Here is a 21,596-nt window from a genome sequence, read left to right as displayed (position 1 = left end):
GTTTGTAATTTCGGATAAGCTGCTGTCACAACATCGCTGTTGTGTGGGCGTATTTCCACACTTTGTGTGACTTTCTTTAGAATTCCACTCCCCACCGTTTATCCAAACTGCACGCAGCGATCCATCTACGTCATACGTCATTATGATCACTGCCCCAATTAGCCGCCATTTAAAACGCTCACGTGATCATTTTGGGGCGGGACTTATCGACCGGACTACAGCTTTGTGTACACAACAGAGTAAAAATAACCCGAGCACGCACGTGTTTTATGTAAACACGTGTCTTTAGCAAAATGTCAACTCTGCCAATCCGGTAAAAGCGATATATAATATGTACTAGTGGGTAATATTGCAATAAATTCTTTGCCATTGTAAACTGTCTTTAGAGTTTCAATCAGTTTATCTTTCAAAACAAGGTTAGATACTCCTAAATTTGTCTTCGCAAACAAAACCGCCTCTGTGAAATTACCTTTTATGGGCGCTGCCATATTGAATAATTAGAGGACTATTTTGTGATTCGGCTTTGATTAGTTTGACATCTTTCATACGTACAGCGACTAAATAAACATATTTAATTTCATTCAATATGACAATAGAAGAGAAATAAATACTTCTAAAAATTACTAAAAGCATACTCAGTGTTTTCGACTAAAATCGTCGATGTAGGAATTAAAATGTCGGGTAATCAGCTTAGGGCCTGTTCTCAGGCGGAGCTAGCTGTAGACAGGCAGCCTATAAGTTTGGGATGTGTTATATCTTTATATAATTGAAACCTTAATTAAGAACACGACACAAAGTTACCCCCTAACTTTCGGGCGATCTGACTTTTCGGGCAGACGGGTAAAGTGAAAATAAAAATTATTATTTCACCTAGTTGGCAAAATAAAATATCCGAAATCTAATACAACACTTAGTTTACAGAAAGTTTATATAAGTGACGTTATGCCTTTTCAATAAAATTTGGTATTTATCGGCCATATTATGTGGGTCGGGATTTGGGGGAAAATGGGCCCAGTACATATAAGTGGAAGATGAACATTTTACATTACATATAAATGATGATGATCACTGCTGTCTATCTTTTTGTGCTTTATTTTGGAAATAAGAATTTTGAGATTATGTGGGCGAATTTTCCTTTGTTGTGTCGAATTTCGCTTCAAGAGGGGCGACGTTTTATTGATATGGTGGGCCGATTTGATTTTCTAATGCTGAATGGACCGATTTTTTGATGTCGCATCCCTTCTGGGAAAATATGTTTGTGCACCAGTGGGGACGAGGTGGAGGAGAGGCGACGTGGTCAAAACGGACTCATTACCTGTACGGTGGATGACATATTTTCAGTAGATATTTTGTTACTTTTTTATTTGGTTACTTTGTCATGTGAATAAAAAAAGGGGCTCTTGATTTTTTTGTGTGATAATAACCACTTAGAATTTGTTTGATTTCGAATAATTTGATTGCCCTCGAAGTCACGGTCGTACATGTATATGATTGGGGGTGAGGGTGGAAGGATTTATCTGAAATTTTACACAGATAAAACACTCGTACTAATTTCAATTAAATTAATATCTGAAGGGCATGAACAAATCTAACTTGTTTTTCTGTGTACTGAAAGTCTATACCAGGAGACGCGTTTGGCCATTTTAGAATTATTTTTCATAATGTTTTGCACAGTTGGATTTTAATTTATAACGTCAATTGTTTTATTAAATACATGACCGATATTTTATCAAATGACATTTTCACACATCAGTGTTCTTTTTGCTTTTTCTAAATTGGATGAACTTTATGAAGACACAAAAACCCCTTCCCTGGTTGTGGACGCTCTAGGGGCTAAAGTTAATATCCGATTGACTCAGTGTTTAAGGTCACAAGACGAAGAATCCTATCGATTTCCGATAATGATTACAAGAGTTGTGGCCCTTGTTCATTTTAAAAAATCTTGCGGTCGTTCTAGAGTTTAAAGTTAATATCCGATAGATTTTAAATTTATACACAGTGTTTAAAGTCACGAGACGAAGAATCATATTGATTTTCAACGATTTCTGATAATTACTGCCAGAGTTAAGGTCCTTGATCACTTTTAAAAAAATTTGTGTACCTTCAAGAGGCTAGATTTATATAAATTGTTTAAGGTCATGAGACAAACAATCGAAACAAATTCTATAAATGTTTTCTGACAATTACTTCACGGGTTATTACTGGTAATCAGATTGATTTTCATGTGTTGTAAATGTTCTCATTACTGACAAAAGAACGAATATGCGACAAGACTTGTTGATTGCCCGGGCGACTTAGCTGCTGTGGCGTATGTTTCGTTGCCTGGCAACCTATCTTTCACAGTGCGGTTAAAAGTGTTCGACCAGATCAGAGACTGAACACTGGGAAGAATGAATAAATTAAATTGGAAATTACGTCCTGTATACTTTTCTGGATATTGAAGACGGGCATACACCAAACGCTGGAAGATCTCGGGGTATTTTGTCGGCCAACACAGGTACCGAACCACGGACATCGGACCTGGTTAATCAGCCAGCACTGTCTCAACGCTGGAAGATCTCGGGGTACAGTGTATTTTGTTGGCCAACACAGGTACCGAACCCCGGACATCGGACCTGGTTAATCAGCCAGCACTGTCTCACTGAATCGTGTCTTCTCTCTCTACCTATAAATTATAAAGTTGTTACTAATTTTCTTGCTAACTTCAGTCAAGTTAGAGTAAAGAAAAAAAAACTTTCTGTACACTTTGGCTGTTACGCCTAGATACCACACTGTGCTAAAATCGCAAATTACAATTAAATTGTTGGCAGTAAACAGGAGGCATCAACATCTCAATGTTTTATTGGAAAAGATATATTTGATGTCCAGTCAAAACGTAAAGTGTCACATCTGCTATTCCGGTTTGGGTTTGTTTACGATTCATTTCCGGGGGAGGATAACGGAACAGCTTACTACAAGCCGCCATCATTTTGTTGAGAGGCTGGATGGTTTGTAGGGAGAGTGTCAAGTAAGTACAGGCATCTATCTCGAGGCAAATCTGTAATTTAGTGGCAATCAGCTTAAAAGCAGAACCTAATTGTTTGTTTGCATAAGCCTAATTTGTTGAATGTTGTGAAAAGCAACGGCTTCTGACGTGTATTAAAACTTTTGGACTCGTTATAAATAGTTTACGGTAACTAGACTACACAGATAATACACCATCAGTCACTGTCGGCTTCCACACAAACTGATGGAATAATTAGTTCACTCAAGACAGCTGAGTTTGCATTTTAACTCCTTATAATCTAGTTTTAAGTTTCGGTGTTGCGAATAATTACGATGAAGGAATACAGTCTAAGAAATTTTGTTTTTGTTTCAGAGAAGGTTTACACAGTATAGTCAAGATGCAATTTATTTGAAGTGCAATAGCTGAAAAAAATTCAGCCAAATACATTCTACCTCTTTTGGAAAGGATATTAGTGCCTTCAGTGGGCAGAGGCCACTTGGCTTCACATACGTCAACTCTGTGATAGGAACTGTTCTGAAAATGGTGTCCTTTCAAATGGATCAGATATTTATAATTTTATCTGTAGCTTGTCTATTGAGAGGTAAGTTAGTTTTTAACTTATTTGTTTTATGAAATTAATGAAATGATACTTAAGTAGTTGAATAATATTAATAGATCTAAATTTCCATCAAGATGACATTTTTCAGTGAATCATTACATGGCAAGTTGTTAGAAATGGTTCCACTCTACTGATTTCTTCCGACTTGAGCAGGGATGACAAAAAAGTTACTGGCCTATAACCCCCTTAATTTCCAATAAAACCGACCCAAACTTTACTACACATAGCCTAACATAATAAACCAATTCCCATTGAAATAAAGGTGAAATCTTGCCGCATAATTATGTGATTTAATAAAATCTAACTGCTGTCTGTCCGTTTTAAAATGGCTGCCGAACCAAAATAGAACAGGCACATGATTTAACGTCACCCTGCAATACAGAAAAACAGTTCGGTAAGATAAGATTAAAATTTCAGTGTTCCACTCTTCACTATTTGAAACACAATTACTTATTACCATGCAAACTGTGATGGTACATGTATGTATGTGTCAACCTAATTTTACTTGCGCAAAGCCTCGAATAGTGTATCAATTGTAGCGCGTACAAGACAAGGCACGGGTACAATATTGCAGCTTGGCAAATTGTATGCAGAAGATGTACATGTAGAATGGTCGTTGTCTTTCTACATCGGAGAGAAAAGCATTGTAGCATGACTGTAGATGAATTTAGCCTACATGGAAGTTTTTTCATCCTATCCAAAAGACTAGATGCTGTTTGCAGGGGGGGGTACTGAAAAAAATTTGCCGACCATAGCTCTAATACCTAATGTAGACTGTGCCCTCCCCCCCTAAAAACTTCACTGCCCCCCGCAGTAGCATGCTGGCTACGGGCCTGAATGTTTCTTGCCCTCCGTCCTGAATCAAAGACCACATTAAAGTAGGAAACCACACAGGCATGGCGTACATGTGTTGGCTTAGCTTCTTAGCCTGGTCAGGGTAGAAGAGCCGGACAATAAACCCAATTTCATTATCTTTTTTAAAATCATGTTACGATTCTTGGTGGAAAAAATTAAGTAGTATTACCAAAGATCTTGAAGCATGTACATGTAAATGCTGATAACATCAATCTTACATGTACATACAGAAGTTGTGTCATGCAATTTCCTTTTTCCTGTTAAGCAGCAATAGGCCTACTTTACTGTAATATAAAGACTTGAAGAGGCATTAGTCAACAGATAAATCTCCATATTGCACTTGCAGGTCTTTCTTTAGGCCTTAAATGTTATATAATAGTAAGTGCAGGAAGACCGCACTACACACAAAACAGAAACAACAAGATAAACATGCAGACAAGACAAACTACATAGACAATAAACAACAAATATCAAATCAAGTGAATGGATGAGGGGACTAGCTGTAAGCGTCCACTACGCTGTCCAGTCCCAGGTCGGTAATGATGCATGTTTCACTCAAAATGAAAATAAAATATTTACAAGTATTTATTATTAAATTATCAATTAGACATTTATTAACTTACCAAGACCATAACCAACTCTCGATGCCATCAAATGCTCTAGATTTTCAACCGATTTAAATATGATTTGCGGTTAGTGATTTAATTTGAAAATGGATAATCAAGACTTTGTTGGGTTTTTTTTATCTTAATGAAGTAAATGTACTAAAATTTTCAAATTTTCCTTTTTCATTATCTATTTTTTAACTATTATAACAAGAACTGTCAACTCGTTATTTAAATCTTACATAATGCATGTTTAAAGAGGCATTAGCACTTTCAACAGGAAACTATATTCATATACATGTACGTACAGTTCCAACTGGCTTCAAAAAAGGTATTTGGGCTATTTCTCAGAATTTTGATGTTTTATTTGCATTCTTCAGTACATTACAATGTCATTTTGAAATCAAGGACTGCTCCTTAAGAAAGTGATATAAGAATAGGTCTACATTTACATGTACATGTATATGGTTGCATCCAAGTACAAGTAAAAACCTGGGTTGCAAATCAAGAAGGTTAAATACTCTCTAAGTGCTATTTGACAATACATGTATGAAGATGGTTTTGGGGTGATAAATATACCTTCACAGAATGTGATTACAGCTAGTTAATAATCATCCAATTACATGTACTACATCACATCAACATGTAATAATGGTACTTTTCTAGAGACTGAAAACAGTTTGTCACGAAAGATTGTCATTGTCAGGATAGAACAAGTGTGCTTTTGAAGTCTGTTTCTTTTATAAAAGTAAAAATCAATGTGATGTGTGGTTAGCTTAAATTTTTTATGCTGTGTAATTGGTTACAACTTTTGAACCCACGAGACAATTATGTTTTTGAGTTTTAATACCATAATAAAACTGTACTTGTACATGTACATGATTTGCATCCTAGTACATGTATTTTGTAATAACTTCTAGAATATTGGTATTCAAATTTACTGGTCATAGATGTACTTGTAGCTATTTTTAATAGTAAGTTATAACTTTCCAAGAAAATATTGCAGTAGAAGTACATGGTTTTACCATTGCCCATAAATAAATGTAATTGGTATAATAAAAATTTAAAACAATTTTTTTTGCGTGCTACATTGTATTACAGTTACATGTACATGTTCATCTCTGTTGGGGATATTGCCATTTCCTGCTCAGATACAAGGATTTAGGCATGAATGAATTAGTAGTATTCTGGAAGTTGGTCAAACTGTAATTTGAGACTTCGAACTGACCATCTGGTAGCTGTTGAACTTGACCACAGTTAGTGGAATTTGATAGGAATTGACCCCTTATGAAACCATATCCTAGGAGCTAGGTCAATGAGTTATCACACTTTCACAGATAAAGTTATCCACTATCTTCATACTGGTAGCTTTATCTTTCATCAGCTTGCAGCTAAAATAACTTATTTCTGGTTCCTTCTAGTTGCTGATTTATACTACATCTACATACAGTAGTGAAAAAAGCCAAAAAAACAGGATATGATAATTTTGATATTATTGCAGCTAATAAAATTAATAGTTCAATTCTGACTTTTTTCAAAGCTGGGCAATTTTGATGTTCATATTCTGCCATATCTAATTGATATGGTTTCCGATTTTCTACACTACATGTACTATGTACGTAGATGTATATATGTTCATCTACATATAATACATGTACTTAAAACCGGGTCTGGTCAAATATAAAATAATAATATGGAATATAAAACAAAACAATTGAAAAAAAAAACTTGAATTTTATTGGTTAATTAATGTTATTCAAATAATCCCAAAATATAACCCCCCAGCAACACACTTGACAAGACTGTTTTACGAAAGTAGAAGTTTTTATTTCAGAACATGTTTCGTTTATTCATCGCAGTCTTGGAATATAATATGTTTGATTTAGCTACAATTGGGAGCCCTGTACATGTACATGTGCATAAAGATTCTCAAAACTTAATAGAATTTTATACTTTTACTATTAGTCACTGATACTCATTTGCATTTTTTCAATCAATACATGTAAAGTGTACTTACATTTAAATTGATTATTTAACCTTTAATTAAGAAAACAATATTAAGATATCAATGGTAGATAACCTCCCAATCTGATTAAAATACAGATCTGTATTTCGTTTTGTTTTTTTATACTTTCGATGGCCTACACTACATAAAGATCTGACAAGTTATAGCGATAGGTCAGCATTGATGTTACTAGTGGATTACCCACAGTTCCGGACAAAAAAGGTCAAACACTCGATTCAACAGACCATTTGATTGGCTGACCCCTCATTTCAAGCAGAACACGAGTTAAATAACAAGTCTTCCAGATCCAAGTGTAGTAAAGACAAAACGAAATTTTGAACTATAAAAACGAAACGAAATAGGATCTGTGTTTTAACCAGATTGATAACCTCCCGGCTTGGATTCATTTGGATTAAACAGAGGGCACTTCAAAAGATTTCAGAAAGTGTGGGGGGGGGTGTTAATGGCCCAGTGATCTAGAGTAAAGTTTCACTCTTCATCTACTAGCTGAGCGGTCACCTGGCTTGTAGGTGTGGTTTTGATCCCTGGTGTCAACTGTTTCCTCCCACAGGAAAGACCCCTGCATGTGCGCTAAGTTGTCTGCGATATCACCTTAGCTGAAAGCAGACGTTAAACACTAAGAAGAACAACAAAAGATTTCAGCTACATGTACATTGTAAGAGTTATATGTAATGCTGAGTTGATAATATTGGTAAAAGACAACAACACTGCCCTAAACCAAAACACTGTACATGTACATGTAAATGCTCACCAGAATTGAACTATCCCTCAATTGACTTATTAATATTAGAGACTTTACTTTGGACTACAACAGAGATTACTTAACCCTTTACTACTTGGAGTTTTATCATGCCCCAGAGAACCAGGTAATATGATCATACAATACTGAGAAATATTCATATGACTGCACTTGAACTGATATGTAATCAGTTTAATGTTCAAATTTATGTAAAATACATTGTAAGGTGAGCAACTATATATAGATGTACATACATTGTACTAGACATGAATGAAAGGTATACCACAATATACTGAATGTACATTCTCAGACAGTTATGGTGTGATTGACTGTCTTACACCTAGATCTTTTATAGAAAGCCTCTGTTGTCATGTAGATTTACTTTACTAATGTCAATATGCATGTATAGTGTATTTATATGTATAGACTATAATGTCTTATCTGAGTCTGTTTCTTTTTATATCCTTAATAGGAAATTTAGTAAAAAGCAATCTGTACATGTTGCAATATTTTTATTAGTTCATAAAACAAAATTTATCAACTCTTTGCATGGAGTCAAAACAAAGTTTGGCATCTACAACTTAGTGTTTCATTTGTCAAATAAAGAGTATGAAACATTGAAAATTCGATTTCCTAATTGGCAGCATTGTGTGTGAAGTTCTTCAGAGATTTACAAGTAATATTATTCCAGAGTTGTGCATAACAGTAACCTATTAGATGATAGAATTTTAAAACTAAAGGCCCTTGATTCGATATTAATGCTTTAGGAATGGAAAATACCATCAATCTATGATGCTCCCTAAGCCCACCACCATCTTTATTATTTGCTGTGAACCAAATTGATGGGCCTGTTTTTAATCCGATTGAATCCAAGCTGGGAGGTTATTTAGCATTGATATTTTGATTTTGTTTTCTTAATTGAATATTAATCAATCCGAGTCCATATTATACATGTACATGTAGCTTGGATTAAGCCATGGGGAATTTTTGTATTTTCTGAAAAATACAAATTGTTTTTTGTAATGTTACTTTAACATGTGGGTGTATAGAAATACATTTTTGTTTAACAATAGATGACCTGTAATGGCCTGATTTATTTCTTGATAGCAAGCATTAATAAAATGCATGCATGCACTTGTTTATTGTATTAATTTGTTTAAGTATGATATCAGGTGATATATGATCAGGTGATATATAAGATCTGTTATTATAAGTATTTTTTCTAATGTACATGTATACATGTAGGTGTATAGGTATAATGAGAAGACATATATAATTAGTGTCAACATATATTGAAACAACCAGATTGCAGATATAGCTTCTATTTATTTCACAAACATGCGTTATCATAATTGACCCTGGTTATCTAAATTTATGTAATAGCTCATTTAACCAAATGAATGTGCAATTATCGTGTATGTACATTTAATTACATTTTAATGGTTATAAACTGAATATTTTAAAGCAGTTATTTGTTGAATGTATATTGTATTTAAAAATATCCCTTAATAATTTGAAACAAGAACATTGACACTTTTAGAAAAAAAAAGGATACATTTTTGTCATATTTTCATGATGTATTATCTTTTATAACTTTACCATCTGTCTACATACATGTACTTTACAGTAGTCGGCTGGATGTTTGACTTTTGTAGCTAGCTGTCTGCCATGTGGGAAAATATTAAAATCTAATGACATTTTGAAAGCTAAAGTGAAAACATAGCTTTGCATCCAGCAGGTCAGCTACATGTATGTGTTTAATGGTGTCAATAAGATAAGTGTTTTGAGAGCGTTTAGAAAAGTGACCTTTTTCACAAATTGTGCATAGCCTTCTAATCTGTGAAACAAGATTGATAACTTTATTTATGCATCAACCTGTATTCCCAAACCCATTCCCCAACCCATTCCCCCTTCCAATCAGCTCCCCATCACAAATAATTAATTTAGAATTGAAAGTTTGTAATTAGTACATGTGCATGTAAATTGAATTCGTAAAACTTCTGATCAGTGCATACATGTAGTAAATGCACCACAAATTAGCTTGATTTACATGTACATTCATGTATGTTATGAGCATGTACATGTAGAGGCAAAATTTCCTCCCACTGCTAAAGATCCCTACGTGCAAGCAAATTATTGAAATAAAATTGAACCATGTGTTAGTCCCGAAATGACCTAGTTTGTGTTGAATGGATGTTAAACACCCTTTCTAATAATTCCCTCTGATTCATGTATTGTTTCATTGGTTTTTATTCACTCACATTTAATGTGGATATATATTGTCATCCTAATGTCTGGTGATCTGACTACAATTTCTTAAAACTGCTCTATAGAGTTCTTAATGAAATTTGCAGAGATTGTTCATTGCATCACAAGACAGTACATGTACATGATTCAGGCAATACAGGTCAGCTTACTCAACAAAATGTTTTGAAACTTTATAGGATTGTTCATTATAGTAGGGTGACCCACCATAAATAAATATCTCCATATATCTCGACAATTACGCCACAATATTTATATATATGCCAAGCCTCAAATCAGTTTCACACAATTATAGTCACTAAATAAACGATCATGTTGTACTTAATAATCTATGACCATTAATCATGTATAAATAATAGACTGAAAACTGGTTTCAAGAGTCGTCCATAACATCCAGACACTTTTGAGTAAAAGATAGGTTACGTGCCCTTGTTTTGAAATTAGTCTCGCTTAACCAGTCTATCGACCATTCTACGTCTGATTGACAGGTCGGGATAATCAAGACCACTTTTTTACGAAACGTAACAGAAAGCTAGAACAAGAAATTGAATTTAGAAATAAGCATGTTAGGTACATGTAGCTCAACAATTGTTTTAAGAAGCTTGTAAAAGTAAAATGAAACTACTGCTAGTATCATGTTCCTGCCTAACCCGAGTGATTCAGAGATATTATTTGTACTAAACCAAAAGATGCCTCTCTTAACGGTACAGTTAATGATAAAGCGATTTAAAAAATGAAACGAACGTAATTTCTAAATCTGCTGTAATAACCAAGAAGCTTAATTTAACTGCTATTCAAAATCGTCAACAATAAATTTTTTACGGCTGTAATAGTTGATAGATTTGTAGAGAATTGCACGTGCCATGGCTAGTTATAGTATCATACTGTCAGAAAGTTGGTCTCGGCACGGCGAATGTGCACGCTTCAGTGGTAGTCTCGAACTATCAGCGGTGGACTGTATTTCTGTGAGTACATGGGTCACCCTAATTATAGGAGCTTTTACACATGACGTACTTCCGGTGTCTATTTTTAGCCTGGCCTTTTTCTATCCGTATCTTAACATGGTAAATGCTAGGGAAAGCGGGGTTTTCCCTCTTTTTCTCTTTATAGAAAACGTATTCTTTAATGCCACTCTTGTTTTAAGTTGCGTGTAACATTCGTAATAAATTACCGATTTCAAATCATGTCTAAGTTATTATTTTTTTGTTTTAATGACGATATACTGCGTTGTAGCAGACGATATATGTCAAGCTCGCACACGGCCCAGTTGACCGCAGTACGCAAAAGCATTACAAAGAGGCATTGCTGTATGAAGCCGATTTATATGTTTTGTTTTAATTTTACTGCAAACAATTAATAGATAACATCTGTTTGGTTGTAAAATGCCATGAAATAGAGCATAAGAGTAAATTATAGAATGGGTAATAATTAGAGATGGTGACCTGCGGTTCCACAAAAGAATTATTCAAGACGACATTAAAATTTAAGCACGACCGTAGCACATCTAATAAAAAAGAGAACAAATAATAATCACGATGTATAGAATGCACCGAGTCCAGTTACATATTTTCATTCAACAGTTGTTCTCTGAACCAAATACTGAATTAGAAATTTATAAAATGGACACAAATGTATCGTTCTTCTTCTTGGTTGCGGCAAGATAAACTGATTGGATTAAAATTTCACTGAGTGCCAAAAGCTGAGCCAAGACGATTTATGTGACTACAATTAACAGAAAAATTTTTTTTTTAAAAAATATTCACAGATTCAACTTGATCGTCGTTTTATTCTTTCTGTTATTCATATCCCATCAATCAAGAGAAAAATTTATAAAAATGGCTGAAGTTTTACCCTGTGCACCAAACAACTATTTTATCATTGGTAAGAGCCGTCTAAACGTGGGGAAATTTACAATAGCTATTGGCTAACAGCACGCATGCATAAACAATCTTATTTGCATATTGCATACTATTTATAGTATTATTAGCTGGAATTATGTTCAAGTCGACAGCCTCAAACAAAGACCAACATAGTACCGTGTTTTGTGTCGAGTACGTAGGGTCGTGGCATGCAGTGCTATAGCAGATGATATATCAACCTCGCAAAGAACTGTCCAGTCGGCAGTTGAATGTAAATAGGATAGACCATTTTTAAAAATCTTTTATAGTCCCGTAATTAATATATAACATCAGTTTGACCGTAAAATGCGTAATAAACTTCACTTAATTCTAGTTCGGGCCATTGAGCACGGATCAGTCATCCACTTGTTTCAATTGCAAACGGCCAATTACAGGTCTGGTAAACTTGCCGTATCTTTCCTATATCGAAGTTTTTGTAAATATCGCTTTCTGCCATCGGTCGGTAAACCTTACGCGTATATAGAAATGGCATTCAGTTCCATTTTATGTAAAAGAAGCTTACTGTCCGACGGTACTTTCACAAAAAAACACACACTGGCCTATGGGTTTCAGTCTAATAATAAGGCCAATGTCTTTCGCATGACCGAAAATGACGTCAAAATGGAAACCCGTAAAAGCTCCTATAGCAGGGGTGGATCCAGAGGGGGGGGGGGGGTCCTCACCTGCTCAGTTACATAAAAGAAATTGTAAAATAACAGATGGTGGGATGGAATGGGAATTCAAAGCGAAAGATAATGATACTGACATGTGATATTAATGCGTTGCATCAATGAAATGGAATCACAATGTGATCCTGTTAATTAATAATAAAAATTGACTTCAAATGGAGCGTTAGATTTCTCTCTTTAAAAAGCTCAGTGCCTACGTAATTTGGAGACGCTGATGGCATTATGTATTGTCCACTGTCAAATTTCTTAAACAAAAACCTTGCAAACCCCTCCTGCAAAAATTCCGGTGGCGAGGCATCTAATATTACTTTTCAAGGAGTTCAGGCTATATTTGAAAATAAAGGTCTGAACGCCGATTAGTGAACGCTTACCGAAATTTGGAGGCGATGATGGCATCATGCATTGTCATCTGTCAGATTTCCTTAACAGGAACCTGGCAAACCCTCTCCTGCAAATATTCCTGGATCCTCCGCTGTATAGCATAAGGAAGAAGAATCCTGTCGATTTTCAAAACTGAGTGCATTTCGTGGAGTGACCATACTGATTGTCAAAGCTTGAGACAAGAATTCACACATGTAGTGGTTTTATAAGTGTTTATATTAAACTTGTCCTGTTTAATTTGATGTCAATGATTTTAGATAAAGGCATGGAAAACTTTGCTGCTAGTGTGGGTACAGGTATTAGCACTGTAGTAGTCCTGAAAAGTTTACTAGACATAAGACTGTAAACAGTTACTGTAAACACTGTCTACCACATTACTGTTGATCTGCATGGGATATTCTGTGGTATTTTTCATATTTCTGATTGTTTAGTTCTATCACTGACAAGATGTCCACCCATAACAGAAAATATATTATTCTATTGTAATTTTATTGTTATTGAACTGGAAAAGAAATTTGTCTGGTTGGTATTATTAAATAGTCTTGGCTTCTGTTTAAATTCAGTAGTGATGGTATAGTACTCTATTATATTATAAAATTAGGTCAGCACTGCAAGAGGTAAACGATAAGAATGAAGATGAATGGTATAGTTTACTGAAACACTCAAACTATCTGATTTACTGTCAAACTTGGTCAGTGTTGGCTGTTCCATTAACTTTGCATACCAGATGTAGATGGTAGACAAAGAGTTTATTTCAGCTATTAACCTAGTGATATAAATAGTTTTCTAAGACAGGAAGATTCCACATTTTAATATACCAGTAGATGACCTGGCCTGTGTTGTTGAGTGTAAAATTATTAGGGTCAAAAATAGAATTACCAATTTGATTGGATTTATATATTTTGTGGGATGAAAATCTGTTTAAATATTCAAAAGAAAATTATGTCCATAGATCAAGCAAGAGTTCAAATATATATTTTTCAAAACAAATATTTATTTGTATAATACATGTACTTTCCCCATCACTAATCGAAATTACACAAGAATAAGATCAGTGGTGTCTTGGATTCTTAGAAGAGACAGCAAACAGAATCTCTTGCATTATACATGTACCTCTAGTACATGTAACTTCCAGCTAAATGATTTTTCCCGTAATACCTCAGTATTTCTTCAATTTACTCATTCCAGGGCACATATATGTACATATGCTAGAATTTTCCATTTTGAGAATCCACTAAGTGTCCCTCTATTTTTTTCCGTTCAGACTTTGTATCAAAACTAGTGGTGGTGGATTGGCTTTAAAGGTTTCCAAAGGTGCAAACTTGAGTCCCATGACTTTTTTCTTGAATCAGAATTAAGTCTCATCAAAGACCCAAATTACGACTTGGCAGTTGTACTTGCAGTCATGACATCTTGTGATTTGAAAGAGCTAAGGGCTCGAGTCACTTTTAGGGGATATAACTCTAATTGTTGACACATTTTATGTACTTGTGACTTGAACTGGACATGGGCTCGACTCAGTACTAAAGTCAACGACTTGGGGCAGTAACTTGAGGGCCCAAGATTTGTTCGTGATGGATTTCATTGTTATTATTATTCAAGTTATGTTCTGGTTTGGCAAGAGTTTTAGAAACCATTAATTGCTTTAAATATTCTTACAGTTAAATTTATATATTCTATGGACATGGATTTGTCTTGCTTGATCATTTATGAATTAAAATAAAGTGTCTTAAGAATGTTGAATTTGTCTACCGATGCAGTTTCCTTTTTTGTTGACAATTCAAGCAGAAAATTACAATATGGACAGTATAGGTTAAAAATAATTTACCATTGTTAAAAGCAAATAATTTGTATTGGTAGGGGTCAATAAGGACACAGCATGTTCTGTTTGATCCTTTAATGGCATCTATTATAAAGTTATAAATATATGTTCAGTACCATGCACTCAGTTAGATTACTTTATTTATATAGACACAAAAATAAGGTAATAAAAATTTATATTGAAGTATAATGTTAGGTACCTGTAGTTTTAAAAACAAATGAGATCAAGCCATTGAGTATATGCACATTGTCATTGACAAATATTATGAAATGCAGCTGAACAGCAGCCACAGTAGAAATGCCCAAATTCCCTGTGCTTACCTAACATGATTGGGCCCATGTTTTGTCAGATTAGCTGCACAGTTTCTGGATCCACAAGATCATTGGACCTTCTAACCATATATGCACATGTAACCCATTTATTGTCCCCCGCCTTTCGAAGAAAGCAGGGGACTATTAAAATGGGTTCGTCCGTCTGTCTGTCCGTCTGTCTGTCCGTCACACTTTTTGGGACACAATAACTCTCTTCCTAATTGAGCTAGAATGTTCAAACTTGGTGTATGTGTTTATTAGGTCAATGCCTTGATGGAGTTCGAAGATGAGCATTTTCTGCTTAGGGTAAGCAGAGATAAGCAATTTGATTGGTTGATGCTTTGGGACACGATAACTCTCTTCCTAATTGGGCTAGAATGTTCAAACTTGGTGTATGTGTTGATTAGGTCAATGCCTTGATGGAGTTCGAAGATGAGCATTTTCCGCTTAGGGTAAGCAGAGATAAGCAATTTGATTGGTTGATGCTTTGGGACACGATAACTTTTAATTGAGCTAGAATGTTCAAACTTGGTGTATGTGTTTATTAGGTCAATGCCTTGATGGAGTTCGAAGATGAGCATTTTCCGCTTAGGGTAAGCAGAGATAAGCAATTTGATTGGTTGATACTTTGGGGCACGATAACTCTCTTCCTAATTGAGCTAGAATGTTCAAACTTGGTGTATGTGTTGATTAGGTCAATGCCTTGATGGAGTTCGAAGATGAGCATTTTCCGCTTAGGGTAAGCAGAGATAAATAATTTGATTGGTTGATGCTTCGGGACACGATAACTTTAGTTCTAATTAAGTGAGATTGATGAAACTTGGTGTATAGATTTATTATATGAATACCTTAACTAAGTTCGATAATGAACATTTTTTGCTGAGGGTAAGCAGAGTGATAAGCAATTTGATTGGTAGAAACTTTGGAACACAATAACTCTCCTTCTAATTGAGGTAGAATGTTCAAACTTGGCATAGGTGTCTATTAGGTGAATGTTTAAACTTGATGTATATGTAGATGTTCATTAGGTGAATGTCTTGACTGAGTTCAATAATTAGCATTTCGAGCTGAAGCTAAGCAGAGCTAATCGATTTCATTTGTCGATGGTTTGGGACAAGATAATCTTGATTCTATCTGATAGAGAGTGATGAAACTTAGTGAAAAAAATAAATGTGCGATTAATTAATATGTGTCATCTATTTATTTTGCAATTTCGGCGGGGGACATCAGCCTCACTGTTGGCTTGTTAGAATTAGTTGTTTGATAGTGTGATAGGAAATATGGTCACCTTTGTGTAATGTTGATCATGTACTACACGTTTTTACTTGTATATTGGGCAGTGATAATTAAATATGTATAATTTACATTTCCTATAAAAACTGTCTTTCCCATTAAGTTCAGGTCTTTAAGTGCATTTTGTGGCTTTGATGTAGTTTTATTTGCTGAAATTTGATGCTAAAACAGGAAATTACATGTACAGTATGATGTACATTACAGAAATATCTTTTGCTCAGCAATTGCTAAAGCCGTGAAAATACATTTCCCTTGCGAAGTTTGTATTAATTCAACCTCAGCTGTTGAAGAAGTCAAAAAGGGCTAATTATAGATTTAAAGAAATATACTTTTAAATTTATATACATGTTCATTGTGTCTGCTTTAAAAGGTTTTTTTCAACTGATTTGTCTGATTTAAAATGACCAAACTTAAATTTGACTGAAGGTTAACCACATATTTCCACTCCACTTTGTACCTTTGAAATTCAGTGCTCTACCTTTATATTAATGTTCAAGGGTATTGGAAACATAGTGGTGTATAGAACCATTAAAGATTGTAGCTGTGGGTATTTGATTTAAGTGGCCAGCCCATTCACAGTTTCTAGAGCTTGTTGACCAAACAAACATGACAAGTGTGGTCAAGACTGGACCATTGGGTGTCCATAGTTCATGTATCTACATGTATGTGTAGACAGCAATATAAACAGTCCTGACGTTAATCCTACCACCCTAATAAACTATGTTTTATACACCATAACCTACATGTAGAAAATCTTGTACTAAAACATGATATATATGTTAAGTAAGCAAATGTGTGTTTTGTACATTAAAAAGAAAGGTCAGACAGTGGGTTGGATTAAGATATATACATCAAACACCAAAATGTGATAATAGAGACTATTAAATTTAAATTGTATGAAAATTTCAAATCAAAATACTGAGCCGTTCAGTAGTATTGCTAGATTTGCGTAATGGGGTTACATAACACATTTGCAGAATTTCGTAATCCAATTATATGAGTGACTTTAAATCATGACTGTAACTTACCACTATGACTTCGGCAAGTACATGCCAGTAAAATTTCAGCAAAATAATTATATTAGAGTGGGTATGGCCAAGATATTTAGTTTAGATGCTCCACAACATTAATTTTCAGAAATAAGAAACTGAAAAAAAACCAAGGAAGACTTCATTGCCATTGATGAGCTACTGTAGTACCTGACATTTTGAACTATGTACTGGTGGACATGTACATGTATTAATTATTTAACTAAAATATCTGTTAAAAGGCAATTCTGTTCCAATCAAAGACTGTGCCTGACAAATCCTGTGACAGGTGCCTTTTTTCCAGGCTTATTAATTGCAACCAAAAACTCTGAATATTTATGCAGAACTTCAATAGTGAATTGTCTGATTGTACAGAGAGAGAGAGAAATGGGGTTTAATGTCCATTCGACACAAACTAGGTCATTTCGGGACTAACATATGGTTTAATTTTATTTCAATAATTCACTTGCGCGTAAGGGTCATTGGCAGTGGGAGGAAACGGGAGGACCCGGAGAAAACCCACGAGATTGGACAGACGACCCTACTCCTTGTTTATCTGGCTGTTGAAATCATTGGTCAGTTATACATGTATTGAGGATATCTAGGGTTGAGTGAACATTTTATCATGGTCTAGAAACTATCTAGATTATATATTATATATAGACTTTTGACATTATTAACATAGCATTATATTTGTTTGTGTGTGTAAATATTTTACTTAAAGGCTTATTAATATGTACGAAATAGTTTGGAGTTACATATTAATTTGGCACAAATTGATAAAAAAATGTTACATGTGTGACAAATGGGTAGACCAGTCTTTGTAAAGGGATCGGATCAGGTTATACAATTTATGAGATCTTTTCTTTTCAATACTCTACTTGATCAACAATGACCAGTATGTTGACCAGTTGTTAAGACTGACCACAGTAAATAATTGACATACCTATACAAAGTAAAGTATAGATAAGCTTTAACCTTATTTCACCTACAAGTATACTTAACTTATAACATGTCAAGTACACAGATTAAATCAACGCTTTACTTGTTTTATGTCCAGCTTTCATTAGTTATGGTCAAGTGGTCAGCCAAAGACTAAATCCCACTAGAAAATAAGTCAGATGACCCTTATTGATACCTAAAATCACTGTTTGTTAATCACTCCGTTGCCCATCCAATATACATCATGATTGTCTTATTAAAACTCCAATACACATCATGATTGTCTAATTAAAACTCCAGTACACATCATTATTCTCCAATTAAAATCCAATACACATCATGATTGTCTAAGTAAAACTCCAGTACACATCATGTTTGTCTAATTAAAACTCCAGTACATTGTACAAGCCTTGCTGTCTTAATGACAAGTTCTAGATATTAAGTTATAAGATTTAAAGCAATTATTACATTCTGTACAATTAATACATTTTGTCAAAATTTTGAATTTGTTCTTCCATCTTGTTACAATCAAGGTAAATTGATAAGGTAATACAGGATTTGTTCAAAGTTTTAAGATACTGTAGTTCTTTTAATATGAGAAAAGGTGGGAAGGTTTGATAATTGGCCTTCATAGTGATTGCTTTATTAAAGCAGACACAACAAATGTACATGTAGAGTACTTGTAAAGATATAGAGAACAAGTATAGAATATGGTTCAGGAACATGAGCAATCAGTTGACATAGTACACCAATATTTATATAAGCAGTGGCTTCTAAATGTGGTTAATCATATATAAACATGTCCTCTATTCATTGTAGCTTACATTTCAATTCTCATATAATTAAAGATAAAGTGTTAAACTGAACTTGAAGCAACCATCTTATATGTGGGTTATATTTATGAATGCACATTGTATGATATGCATCTACTTTGTTCCTATTGAATTAATCCATATGATTTGATTGTGAATAATGATTATTGATGTATAATGATTAATTTTTGAACAGTGGTCAGGAAATTAAATACTTCTAAATTGGACACTCATTATCAAAATTAATCAGTCAGCTTTAAACTAGACACAAGTACAAATTACATGATTTGGGGTGATTTTAAAAGAATTTTACGAATTGTTAAACAAAGATTTGATATTAAACAAATGTGAAAGAAATTAGTGCTAGATACACAAGATTAAATGATACCCGGGTTACAGTGTAAGCTAACTACAATCCTAGTATGAGAGTTTCGAATGCCAAGATTCCTAAACTGTTCAGAACTGTAGATATCGAATGAAATGGTTCAGCAAATTTTGGGGAGAGAGTAACTGGCTAACAGAATTATCAGTGAAAATGTACTACAATTATTGCATAACCTGGTACATTCTTACATGTATTTAATTGTTTTTTTACTCAATTACATGTAGGCTAAATTAGCCAAAGTAGTGGTTTATTAAATGTTGGGCCTTTCAATACTACATGTAAGTTTGTTTGGTTCAGGAACAACATTTATCTGCATTGTCAGGCATTGAATCTGGGCAGAAGCAGTGTCGAAGAAAAATTTTATGGTGATCTTTATATTTTTCTTGATGAACGAATAATGTTCTTTTTTCAATCTCCATATTATATAATCAAAAGCTATTGCATGAAGTTTCTGGTTTGTATCATATATTATATGTATATTTGATAATATACCTATATTTATAGAGTACAGAGAATTTTCCCACTTTGTTTATAATAATAACAATAAACAAAGCTGGGAGTCAAACATGATCTCACCATATCATGTTAAACTTGTAGTTTGTGACTCATACTGCTCTTTTATTATATTAGGTAAACATTAATCATTGGTGGTGTGAATTTTGCTTTGATAGAATGTAACCAGTTAGAGGTTTATGTTTTCAGAATATTAACTGATAAAAACTAAATATAAAATACACTTACAAAAGGTACATTTAACTGGACTTGGGGTGGGGGTGGGGGGATGGTTGAATGGTTAGCACGTGCGCGCTGTATCATAAGGTCTGTCATTGAGTCAACTGGCATGGTTTCGATTCCCCAGATGTACGTGACAAGGAGTAGGGTCGTCTGTCCAACCTCGTGGGTTATCTCTGGGTCCTCCGGTTTCCTCCCACTGCTAAAGACCCCTATGCACAAGAGAATTATTGAAATAAAATTAAACCATGTGTTAGTCCCAAAATGACCTAGTGTGTGTTGAGTGGAGTTAAATCTCTCTCTCTCTCTCTCTCTCTCTCTGGACTGTTATCTTAAAATCAAGGATACATCTACAATTGGGGAGGAGGGGGGATTAGGACCTTTGTTTAGGGAAAGATGTGAACTTTGTTTTAAAAAAATTTACGAAATTTTATAACCTTTTAAAACACTAAAGCAGGTAATCTTTTTAAGATTACATGTATGTTAGCTGATACAAAAAAAAAGTGTTTTGGACTCTTACATTCATTATTTCATGTTTGAAAATGTATGGAACATCTTTAATTTAGACAAAAATTAGTAGCTATGTTAAAGGGGAAGACCAACGATTTTCAATAAGGTTTCCATAAATATTAAATATATATTTAGAAATAATCCCTCCTATAACATATGCAAAAAATAATTTGCAAGCGAGAAATTAATTTTTATTAATACCGGAAGTGACGTAGTTGGTTCGACACGCTCACTGGTCACTATAGTAAACATACAAATTTGGAGCAAGTTTAGCGCTGATTTTGTGATCGTTTCACCGTTTGGCAGAAAATCTGATGAAAGGTAATCTTTATTAGGATATTAAGAACAAGAACTTACGGTGTTTTGAAGGTATAATATACAACGCGTTTGTGTAAATTAAGTTTCTAAACTGGACACTGTGACACAATTTAAGCCACATGGCTAATTGTTTACATCACGTGATAGCTGGCACGTGACAGATATTAACCGAACACAAATTGGCGACCTATTCGGCTAGCGACCTATTCGACCGATCCAGCTGGCAACCTGTTCGTTGGCAACCTATTCAGAATGAGAGCGCACCCCTTTAATATGATTGTGCCAACTTTTACTAATAATATTTCGAAAGCTTATTTAATCAGCTTTCGGAATATATTTAGTTGGATGTCCAGAATTTTGTAAGATAATGCGAAATTACA

General features: G+C 34.3%; 1 protein-coding gene across 1 annotated transcript in view; it reads left to right on the top strand.

The window, feature by feature from the left end:
• Positions 1-2,933: 2,933 nt before the first annotated feature.
• LOC126828224 (laminin subunit beta-1) overlaps positions 2,934-21,596 on the top strand; it is a 48,452-nt gene continuing 29,789 nt past the window's right edge. The window contains exons 1-2 of the mRNA XM_050557872.2: positions 2,934-3,007; positions 3,359-3,587. Of these exons, the coding sequence (XP_050413829.1) occupies positions 3,527-3,587 (61 nt within the window). The 5' untranslated portion in view covers positions 2,934-3,007; positions 3,359-3,526. The remainder of the gene's footprint in view (positions 3,008-3,358; positions 3,588-21,596) is intronic.

The sequence above is a fragment of the Patella vulgata genome, chromosome 7 (genome assembly GCF_932274485.2).
Source record: "Patella vulgata chromosome 7, xgPatVulg1.2, whole genome shotgun sequence".
NCBI classification, from domain to species: domain Eukaryota; kingdom Metazoa; phylum Mollusca; class Gastropoda; family Patellidae; genus Patella; species Patella vulgata.
Note: the sequence above shows the minus strand (reverse complement) of the source record. Positions and strands in the feature narration are given on the sequence as shown.